At 34.7% G+C, this 12,146-nt stretch overlaps 1 protein-coding gene across 1 annotated transcript; it reads right to left on the bottom strand.

The window, feature by feature from the left end:
* On the bottom strand, nucleotides 1–11,696 carry LOC107715617 (solute carrier organic anion transporter family member 3A1-like). The gene is made up of 7 exons (XM_016521771.1): nucleotides 11,355–11,696; nucleotides 9,075–9,239; nucleotides 7,202–7,400; nucleotides 5,410–5,578; nucleotides 4,329–4,501; nucleotides 2,528–2,592; nucleotides 1–1,654 (listed from the first exon to the last, which is right to left on the bottom strand). Exons 1-7 carry the CDS (start codon nucleotides 11,530–11,532, stop codon nucleotides 1,278–1,280), a joined length of 1,326 nt encoding a protein of 441 aa, XP_016377257.1. The 5' UTR covers nucleotides 11,533–11,696; the 3' UTR covers nucleotides 1–1,277.
* Nucleotides 11,697–12,146: the final 450 nt, after the last annotated feature.

A 12,146-nucleotide genomic window follows, 5' to 3' on the forward strand; every position in this document is an offset into this window, starting at 1 on the left:
ATAAAATAAAAGTTATTTTGCCATTTTAAAAAATGATACGAAAAGTACACTGCTTCAATTTTTACCTGCAGTAAAACAAGAATGATGTGCTATGAAGCTTTAGAGGAAATACAAATAATGTAAAATCAGAAATTCATCATGAACAGTTTTTATCCCAAGGTGTCTTTTGTAAACAGCTCTATTTCTAATCTGCTAAAAACCCACAGTGCCATGTCTTATTGCAGTGAAGTGAAATAAAACAGTTTAATCTCAATCCAAAGCTGAAACACACTTTACATGTTACATTATAATTGTATAAAATGTCATTCTTCATCCAACTCATAAATACCAAGGCCCAGCCTGATCATCAGAACGTTATTTGCTCTACAGCAAGATCAGAGCACCACTCATGAATAACAATAGTCTTCTGCCACTGAATAAAAACGCCTTTTTCCAATACTTCCCCTCTGATGTCAGTCATACTGTAGGTCACAATATTCCCAAAGTCTAGTCCCAAACATGCCATTATTGTCATCTGAATAAAGAGATGAACAAATAATCAGTCTCACTCAGTCTTCCATCATCCAAAACAAAATCAAATACACTCTCCCACTGTTGCACAAATGTATAAAGAAGCTAATAATGTACTGTATCAATAACCTTTACAAATTAAGACATTATAGGCCTTAATAAACCATATAAATTAACAACAGCAGAAAGCAAATGCTGCAAAAAGCACTTAGAAAAAAACATCTCTCAAACACCCCTTTGAATGTTTTGAGAAATAATTAATATTGTTTATATATATATATATATATATATATATTGTATAAAATTGCAGTATGTAGTATACAATAGAATTATATATTAGTATTAATAAACTGGTTGTGATGTACTAAATTATCCCCATAATAATAACGGACTGGGACGGGGATCGAGAACATAACCAGCATCAACCAGCCGGATGACTGATGATGACGAGTTCAACTTGTTGATCTTAGTTGTATATATAATTGTTTTACTTGAAAAATTGTGGAAACAGTCATTTTGTGTATGACTTCAGCTAATGCACAGCTGTGTGAAGTTAACAAACCAGCTACACTGTCAGGCATTGAAGTAGACGCCTTCAGCTAACTACTACAACTTTTTACTGGCACTGAAGAAACACCTGTGAAAGTACTTGTAAAAACAAGATGGACCCAGTAGAAGAGTTTGAAGGAGTTTACAAGAAAGTCTGACACATCCTGGAATAAGAGACGATCCTTCAGTATATCGATGCGTGAATTAGCATGAAACCACTATAAAACGGACTCCATGTTTTCACACCACTCGTGATCCTCCAGGCTATATATAAATTTAGTTCTGTTGACTTGGCTCTGACTGCTGTCCTTTCCGAGACTGTCCAGATTCACGCTGGACGAGAACATTTCCGTGGGTGTAACGTATCCCTCATGGTTTTGAATGTATTTCTTGTAGTTTCTGCGCAAGCATTGCCAGGTGGTTGTGTAGAGGAGGAACGCCACGACCTTGAGGACGATGGCCATGCTGACGTACAGGTGGCGGTAGCTCACGTTGTCGTACAGCAGACAGGCGCCTTTGTCCCCGCACTCGGTGCTCCAGAAAAGGCATGTGGAATCGATCCCCGTGCCAAATATCAGAGGAGGAGGAATGAACCCTGAAAGATGGTTTTTGTATCATTTGAGATTTGCATTTTGAAGACAAAACTGACATTCTGATCTGCTTCTACACATATTAGGTGTTTTGCAATATTGAGAGAATGGAGAAAGTCTTCATTTCCTGATTAATAAAGCAAGTTGAGAACTACTTTATGTATGACAAACAACTTTAAAGGGATAGTTCCCGCAAAAAATGAAAATTCTGGCATTAATTACTCACCCTCATGTCGTTCCAAACCTGTAAGACCTTTGTTCATCTTCGGAACACAAATTAAGATATTTTTGATGAAATCCGAAAGCTCCCTGACCCTGCATAGACAGCAACGTAACTACCACGTTAAAGGCCCGGAAAGGTAGTAAAGACATTGTTAAAATAGTCCATGTGACATCAGCGGTTCAACCTTAATGTAGCTATGAGAATACTTTTTTTGTGCGAAAAAAACTAAAATAATGACTTTATTCAACAATTTCTTCTTTCTTATTCAACAATGTCCTTACTACCATTCTGGGCCTTGAACATCTATGCAGGGTCAGAAAGCTCTTGGATTTCATCAAAAATATCTCAATTTGTGCTCCAAAGATGAACGAAGGTCTTACAGGTTTGGAAAGACACGAGGGTGAATAATTAATGACAGAATTGTCATTTTTGGGTGAGCTATCCCTTTAATTTTACTGCTAGAAAACTATTGCTTTTTTTGAACAGAAGTGGCAAATGAACTTGTCCTTGTTTTATGGCACTTTGGATTGCTTGCTAGGAAATTGACTCTGTAGTATGCTTATTTCACTGAGGCAAACAAATCACTCTCCACAATATACTGTGAAAGCATGTAGTTTGAGTTGTAATGTGGTTGTTCTGTGCTGTGATATCTCACCTAACAGTCGCAGTAGCAGAAAAAGAACTCCAAGAGCGTATGACTTCAGCTCTGGGCTCACAGTTCTAAAAGAGCAAGAAAGCAAGTCAACATATTGAGCACAAAACATGTTCATTATTCATACACACATTCATGACATACACACACACACACACACGTTCAAAGTGTCCCCTCAGATTTAAAAGAAAAAAAAAATCTGATATACATATTTATCAGATGTATCATTTATTTATTTTACTTATTTATTACGCTACCAGTTTGTCTTTTTAGGAAATTAATACTTTTATTTAGGAATGATGCATTAAACTGATCAAAAGTGAAAGACATTATAATGTTACAAAAGATTGCTACTTCAAATAAATGCTGTTCTTTTGAACTGTCAATTCATCAAAGAATATTGAAAACATATATCAACAAAAATATTAAGCAGCACACGGTTTTCAACATCAATAATAACAAGAAATGTTTCTTGAGCACCAAATCAGGATATTACAATGATTTAAAGAGTGAGGGAAAACAGCATTGCCATCACAAGAATAACTTACATTTTTAAATATATTAAAATAGAAAACAGTTATTTTAAAGGGGTCATATGATGCGATTTAAATTTTTCCTTTCTCTTTGGAGTGTTACAAGCTCTTGGTGCATAAAGAAGATCTGTAAAGTTGCAAAGACTAAAGTCTCAAATCCAAAGAGATATTCTTTATAAAAGTTAAGAGTCAGCCACACCTACCTAAAACGGCTCGTTCTAACACGCCCCCACATATCTACATCATTATGTGGGAAGATTTGCATAACGCCGGCCAAATGTTCACGCAAAGAAAGAAGGCGTAACTTTTATTCTCACTGTAGTATTGTTGTTGCCGCCGCCGCTGCCATGTTGTGAATGCGCTGTGTAATTCGTTGTGAAAGCGAAACTACTTTGTTTGGCCTTCCAAAAGAGGACGATATCTGCTTCGTCATGCCTGGAGCTGATCCGTGCTGGTCGCTGAGGAAATACTACAACTTTGCGCTGTGGATCGCCGGATCGGCTTTCACCGTGGACAAAGCGGAGTCCAGCCCGGGGTCGTCACATGTGGTTGCCACAAGTCCACCGGACGCTCCTTCATCGAATCCGCCGCCTATGCTCACTCTAGCCCTCCGGCCGTTCCTCACTCTAGCCCCCGGCCTCTGCTCACTCTAGGCCACCGCCGCTCACTCTAGCCCGCCGTGTGTGACGCTGTGTTTCGTAGTGAAAGCGAAACTACTTTGTTTGGCCTTCCAAAATTTTTAGCAGCATCATATGACCCCTTTAAATAGCAATTTTCAAGTAATTAATTAATAGTAATAATCAAGTAATTTTACTGGATTTTTGATCAAATGCATTCTTGGTGAGTATACAGTATATTAATGATAAGTCTGACAGACAGACAGACAGACAGATAGATAGATAGATAGACAGATAGATAGATAGAATAAAAATGATTAGTTAAGACTTAAGGTTCTATAAAAGTATTAATATCATTCTTATCCTATAAGAATAAGGAAGTTTACACCACAACTACATAGAGGAAAGCTATCACTGGAATCACTTTCAGAACTATTTTTCCAGCTGATGGACAATAAAAACATTGACAGCCAAATAGATTTCTTTCTGCATTAAATAGCTACAGCATTGATAGGTGCAGACGACAAAACTGCAGTGCATGCTTATAATAAACAACGCTATCATGGTTATCATCATAGTTATTGCTCTTGGTTTGTACGGGCCATAACGTTTTTTACTCTCATTTCAGTGTGTAATAAGTGAAGGTAGAGTCACCTGATGAGGATGATGACGGAGGGCGTCTGGGCCATGGCTCCGATCATACTGCAGGCACAGATCACACACAGGAAGGTGAGGAAGGCCTCCTGGCAGCCGGGACGCGGGCATTTGCCCGGCACAGCCGTGGCAAAGTCATTGTATGCGGAGATACACGCGCATCCCGTCATATTCTGAAAGTAAAAATCACAATCACAATCAAATAAGGTTACACTTTATTTTAAGGTGTCCTTGTTACAGTGTAATTATACATTTAAGTACTGAGTAATATTAATTAACTACATGTTCTATATGGATAGGGTTAGGATTAGGGTTTGGCTTAGGGTTACTTGCATGTAATTATGCATCAGTTATTGTTATTATAATAGTAAGTATATGTAACTTGTGTAACAAGGACACATTAAAATAAAGTGTTACCTCAAATAACATTTATATTCTCCTCATAAAATAAATCTGCTTATAATTTTGCCTTCTGATATGTGCAAATATGACAGTAAGCATGATAAAGTGATTTTAAATCACTTAATATATGCTACCATCGACCATTAAATTAAAACGAGGGTTTATTTAAAAATAAAAAAAATTCATATGAATATTAAATGAGGGTTTAGTGGACTAGTGTAAAGTAAACGAGTCATTATGAGCTGTCTAAACGTGCTATAGTCAATTTTATCTACAGAGAACCGATGCACCCTCGAACCCTGGCAGAAACAGGCTCATTAAACCCACCAGTTGGTATATTCATGTGGTGAGCCAGTGCTCAATTACGATAATGGTTGTGACTGTTATCTTGGAATCATCTATTCCAGTTTGTACCATTCGCTTTGTATGGTAATGAGTGCAGAGGCCCATATTGCAGTGGCCATTAAGATGCCTGGCAGGCAGAGCGCTGTGTCCTTTCCGACATACTGTATATCTGATGAGCGTCGTGGGCTAATGACCCACGCCGGACATGAGCTGTCCAGAAAATGAACGGAGAGCCAGAGAAACAGACAAACAGACATACAGAGAGTATGTGACAGCGAAGAGGAAAGAAAGAGCGAGAGACAAACGTTGTTGTGTAAATGAGATGGGTAATGACCTGAGAGAGAGGAGGTGGAAGTCCGGTGCTGATGACTCTGGTGCAGCCAGCGAAACAGGAGGACAAGTAGGTCACACCGTTGGAGCCACAAACGGGGCTAACGGATGAAGTGTAGCAGTTACAATGACTCATGCAGGGGGCTTCCGGCCTCTGGCCTACTTGCAGTGTCCTATATACACACAAACACACATTCACCTGTTTGAAGCCAGTTCATTTGATATACTGAGTGTCAATGAGTTCATTTGATTTATCACACACAGCCCTGTTTGTTTAGCAGCTTAGATATGAGCAGGCCCAGATGGAACTGTTTGACTTTTGGGGATGGAATCAGTCCCAGTTTGGGGAAAAACCAATAGCGTGTGATGGTGTACACAGAAATATTGAATAAATACTGAATGAGTCTGTGTGTTGAGTCTGAACAAATTGGAGCAGCAGTGACATCTTGTTCTTGAGCAAACTGAATGAATGAAACATCTGCTGACCGACTGAACAAGAGGGGCATGTGAGTTTGTTTAGGTTGTCAATCTCATTCAGAGAAGAATTATGAATGTGCAAAAACGACTAAAATCTGGGATTTACTGAAATGGTTTAAACAAAAATGGTTCTGCTAATAATATAGTTCTGCTAAAAAAAGAAGAAAAAATGCTGAAAAAATAATAAATATTAATACTTAATAATAATACTAAAATATGGGAAAATAGACATTTTTCTTATCAATAATTAGAAGAATATTATATAAAAAAGGAATGGTATTAAAATTAAATGATAACAAATAAAATAAAATCGGATAATAGGACATTTTCTGCTAATAATTGCCCATGAAAAACTGTATTACAAAAAAAATAATAAAATTCATGTTAATTAATTTGTTTACAAATCATGAAAATCTGAGATTCAGATTTTCACTAAAACTGTTTTCACCCAAAATGTTCTGCTAATAATTTGCAATGAAATAAATAGTGTTGCATTAAAAAGAAAGACAAATAATAATTAATAATAATAAAAACATTTTTGTTAAACTAGTAAAAATGATTATAAAAATAGGGTAAAATATCTTATGCTAATAATTTAGAAAAACGATTTGTATCAAATTACTAAAAAATAAAAATAATATAAAAAAATAATAAAACATCAATAGTTCATAATAATATTAAAAATATGGAAAAATAGACATTTTCCTATTAATAATTTCATCAAAAATTGTATTAGAAGAATATTATATAAAAAAAATTTATTGTATTAAAATTAAATTATATTAAAAAAATGGATAATAGGACATTTTCTGCTAATAACTGGCGATGGAAAACTATATTACAAAAAAATAAAAATTAAATGACTTTTAATTGTTTAAAAATGCATATATCCAAATATAATAAGAATCTGAGTGATTCAATGACTTGCTCATAACACAAAAATACACTCATTTTTGCCACCTACTGGTGTAATGACGAAAACAAGCAGAAAGCATCAGCAAATGAACAGATTTAAAACATTTAAGTCACCGAGATCAATCAAAATCCACAGCACTATGTGTGCAGATCTCTAAAGCAAAGATTCAATGTGGGCCTGGAAAATAAATTGGGATGTATTACTAATCTGTTCTCTCCTATTCCCTTGAAACACTCAATAAGAGAACCAGTGAAATCTATAAAATACTGAAGCTGGCTCATCCATAGGCTGGCTCATACACAAAAAAGACTTGTCATCCTCTAGCTTCTCTGCAAAGACATTATAAATGGCACAAAAAAATAACAAGGCTGTGAGGAGAAAAAAGCAGCTGAGCTGTCCGTACTCGTTGCCATAGGCGACAGTCACCCCAGCGACAGGTCCTGTGTCACAGCCCAGGAAGAGGAAGGACACGTAACAGGCCGTGGAGATCAGATTGACCAGCATGGCCATTCGAATCGCTCCCAGAGCAGACAGGTTCAGCTTCTTCACCAGCAAACCTCCCAAGAAAATGCCCAGACAGGCACACGGGATGGCCGTCATCCCTGTTTATGAAGAGAATATCCACAGAAGTATGTGTTACAGTCAAGCTTTGCTGTGTACCTGTATACCCTTTTATCTTTCTTCTTTTCTTTATATTGCGGCACTTCAGATGTCGATAAATTGCTTTTGTTGTATTCCTCATTTGTAAGTCGCTTTGGATGAAAGCTTTTGCTAAATAAATAAATGCAAATGTTATAATTATGAATTATAATTTATACTGTTACTGGGAAAGAGTCAAAGATAAACGTGTTAGGATAAAGTGAGTTTCAAAAGACTGAGAAAGTCTTGAAAATCTGGGAATCCAAATTTATTTCACTAAAAAATTGGTTTAACGAAAAATGCATAATTTGCAAAGAAATAAACTCTATTGAATGAAAAAATTGACAAAATATACACATTCACATTAGACACATTTTCTGTGAATGATATGGAAAAAATGATTTGAATTAAATTAGTAAAAATAATAACAATAAAAATACAGTAAAAATAGACTGCTAATATTTTTGAAAAAAAAATACAATTTGAAAAACATTAGTAATTAACACTAAAAATAGGGGGAAATCTGCTATAATTTGCAATGAAACTGTATTAGAATTGTTTTTTTTTTAAATAATCATTTTAATTGCATTAAAAGTTTCATTTGATTTTATTTAGTTTCATTCCTGTAATAATTTGCAATGAAATAAATGCTATTGAATAAAAAAAATACACATTTTAAAAACAGATTTTCTGTTAATAATTTTGAAAAATTCTAATAAATTAGAATATAATACGAAAAATAAGGGAAATTGACATTCTTGTTAATAATTTGCAATAAAAATTGTATTAGAATTTTTTAAAAATTAATTGTAATTACAATTAACATTAAATTAGAAAAAATGACAAAAACAGGAAACACATTTTTGCTAATAATTTGCAATGAAAATATTTGTATTAAATCAGTAATAATAATAATAATAATAATAATAAAAAATACAGTAAAATACACAAACTGCTAATATTATTTGGGAAAAAAATAATTTGTAAAACATTAGTAAATACTACACTAAAAATAGGGGGAAATCTGCTATAATTTGCAATGAAACTATAATAATAATTTTAATTGCATTAAAAAGTTCATTTGAAATTAAAAAAAAAATTAAAACAGCAAAACAGACATTTTCCTGTAATAATTTGCAATGAACTAACTGTTACTGATTTTTTTTTTATTCACATTTTAAAAATAGATTTTCCACTAAAATTAAAAAAAAAGTTCTATTAAATTATTATATAATACTAAAAATAAAGGAAATTGACATTTTTCTGTTAAAAAATTGCAATAAAACTTGTATTAGAAAAATGTGTCAAATTAATTGTAATTGTAATTGCATTTCAAATTAAATTAGAAAAAATAATAAAAGTAGGAAACAATTTTTTTTGCTAATAATTTGCAATGGAATTTTGTATTAGACAAAGAATTTCAATAAAAACTGCATTACAAAAAATATTAAAACTGAATTGCAATTAAATCGTAAAATAAATTAAAAATGAAATGAAATGACAAAAATAAGAAAAATAAGACAAATACATTTTCTACTAAAAATCGGCAATGAAACAGAACAGGAACAGGAAAAAGACTTTTGGAGCTCGTTGTACGTGTGTAAGTTGTGTGTCTACAGTATGTGTTTTATACGAACCCAGCAGCTGGTTAGCAGAGGTGGAGGTGAGGTTGAACTGCTGCTCCAGATATTTGCCCAGGAAGGCAGCAAAGCCAGCGACAACAGCAATCTCCATACAGGCAGCTAAGACAATACACGTGAACACCGGGTTTGACAGCAGGTGCTTGGTCACCTTGGGAATAACTGGAGTGGAAATGGAAGCGACAGCGTGGAGAGACGGGGAGAGTGGAAGAGAGATAGAGAGCTCAGTGACTGAGCCCAAAATACAGAGTAATGACAGACTAGTCTAGTCTATAGCATTCGGTTAAAGTTAAGATTGACGCTTGTTAGACTTGAATGAAGAAACAGATGATTTATGATGCAATCAACAGACATTCACCCCCTAATTTCCTGTTTCTTTTCTAAAGTGCTGCAGAGCTGCGGAAACATTCTGAGGAACCATCATTTTGATTGATATATTTGACCGATGTGTCTGAAACATCACGACGGAGACTGCTTTTACACCAGATGGTAAAAGTTGGACAAAACAGCTGCCTGCATTATTGCTGCACAGAGTCTTGAGTGTTTGCCTTTAGCTTGTGCTGCCATGGCTTCTTTGCTGGTAATGCATCACGTTAGCTAGCATGTAATCAGATCTTACATGATTGATGGATGCTGTTGTACAAAATGAGAGCTTTACAAGTATAGTACAATTCCAGCATAACAATTACTCTATTTACAGACAAACAGACGAGAAACAAGAACGGCAGTATGAACCCGGAGAGTGACAGTTAGCATGCAAAAAGTCTTTCAGGCTGAAAGCTTTAGTGCTTCTTCATGTTTGGCTGGAAACATGTTTAAAAACTTGACTCTAATAAGCAGATCCAGATGGAAACTTATGTTTTTTTTTTCACATTACTCCAAATTAAATATGTTTTTCTTAATAATCTGTTAAATCTTTTAAATCAAATCAATCAAATTGTGAGCCCCTCTCACTGCTACAAAAGGGCTTTTTTAACAAAAATATAAAAAAATGATTTTTTTTTACCAGAAACAATGCATAAAATTGACAATTTCATGCATAAGTCTTAATATCTTGCACAGTGTTGCTTCTTGAGCAAATTTATCTTTAAAAAAAGGCACACAATATAAATACTCTTATCAGCATGATTTTTTACGCTGCTCTAACCACCAGGCTGTATTCTGATATATAATAAATAATTTCTTACCCTACATTTTGTAGTAGTATTTAGTATTATTTATATGACATTTACTAATATTTTCAATCAGTTTTTATCTTTTTATAGTCAGTTTTCATTTATATTTTAATTTAAGTTTTAGTCATTTTATTAGACTATGAGCTTTTGTCATTGTTTTTGACTTTTTTTAAATTTAGCTTTAATTTTTATCTTTATTCAATTTCAGTTTTAGTTTCAGTCATTTTAGTACTACTTTTAATTTGAGTTAGTTGCCAAAGCAACTTTTTACATTTTTAAGTTTTTCATCTAATATTTATATTTTATTGTTATTTTAGTATCATTATAGTTTTATAGTATTAGAGGATACTATAATTTTGTTAATATTTTTAATTAGACGTCATTATTTTTTGTTGTAATTTAAGTTAATAAAAAATTTTTATTTTAGTTTTAGTTATTTTTTAATACGTCTATATTATATGTCTGTCTTTTTTTAGTTTTAGTTTATTTAATTTGAGTTATTTTAGTATTTGAACTTAAACAGAATAAAAAAAAAAAAAAGTATTTTCTTTTAAATTCAAGTACTAAAATAACAAAAATGAAATAAAACCAAAAATCACCACAGACATATAATATATTCAGTTAATGATTTTTGTTTCCAAGTAATTTTTTAAATGCTGAAACATAAGTGGATGTGGATGTGTAGACGTTCAGTGGAAATCTGCTGAGTTTCCAACAAACTCCTGCGGGTGCAGATTCCATGTGGGCCTGCTAATAAGTACGACTTAACTCTAATTGTCTAATTGCCTCCTCGGTGTATCATTAAGTATAATTAGACTTGCGATTAGAGGAAGATGTCCGGTACAGTTTAAACAGATTCAAGCAGATCAACCCTTCAATTTAACATACACGCAATCAAGAAAAAGACCCACATCAGGTGTTTGCGTCTAACATTTATCCTTATTCAAAAACAAGTGTAACCGTATTCAGCTAAAGCAGACTAATCTCAATAAGAATACACTGAACATCACGGTGGATTTGGAATCATAGATTCAGTGAAAGGAAGCGTTTAGCGGTTGTGTAACTGTGTATAGTGACTGGAGCCAGTTACTGGCACAGAGACCTCGGAGATGCTGGCAGCAGGACAGACTGTTGCTGTTGGGCTGGTAGTTCTGCAGGACTCCATTGCTGGGCTTGGATTTCTCATAATCCTGGGGTAAAGAGGAGGGCAGCATGGCCTGTTCGCTCTCAAGACCTCCCTCCACCTCCTTGCCGGGCAGAGACTGGGGGAAACCAAACATGAAGAGGGCTGAGAAGAAGAGCAAGACACCGCAGAGGAGAAAGCCGCCCCACCATGCACCGATCCAGCGGGGGTCATCAGGAGTGATGTTCAGCTTAGCTGAGAAAAGCAAACACAGGATGGTAAATACATGAATAATGTGTAGCAGAATCAGGCACGTGCACACATAGACATCAAAGGGGGCTTGAGCACCTGCCCTTTTTCTTCCTCTAGAGAAAGTGGCCTTTTTTCTGGGGAGTGTTTTATTTTTTTAACGAAATTAATATATGTATATGTTCCTGTGGCTCAGTGGTAGAGCATTGCGTTAGCAGCGCAAAGGCCGTGGGTTCAATTCCCAGGGAACACACATACTGATAAAAAATGTATAGCCTGAATGCACTGTAAGTCGCTTTGGATAAAAGCGTCTGCTAAATACATACATTTAAATGAATTAAATTAATGTATATATTAGGGGTTGAACGACTTCTGATTTTTTGAAGTCGACTTTTATGTGATGAAAGTCGAGTCGAAGTCGACTAGTCGCTGATGACGTCATTAATGAACAAATAAGTCTGGAGCTGTGATAAACACCTTGTGCACAGCTATGGCATATGACACAGCGCTGCCCACATGGCT

This window comes from Sinocyclocheilus rhinocerous, unplaced genomic scaffold (assembly GCF_001515625.1).
Source record: "Sinocyclocheilus rhinocerous isolate Xijiao unplaced genomic scaffold, SAMN03320098_v1.1 scaffold1110, whole genome shotgun sequence".
In the NCBI taxonomy this organism is placed as follows: domain Eukaryota; kingdom Metazoa; phylum Chordata; class Actinopteri; order Cypriniformes; family Cyprinidae; genus Sinocyclocheilus; species Sinocyclocheilus rhinocerous.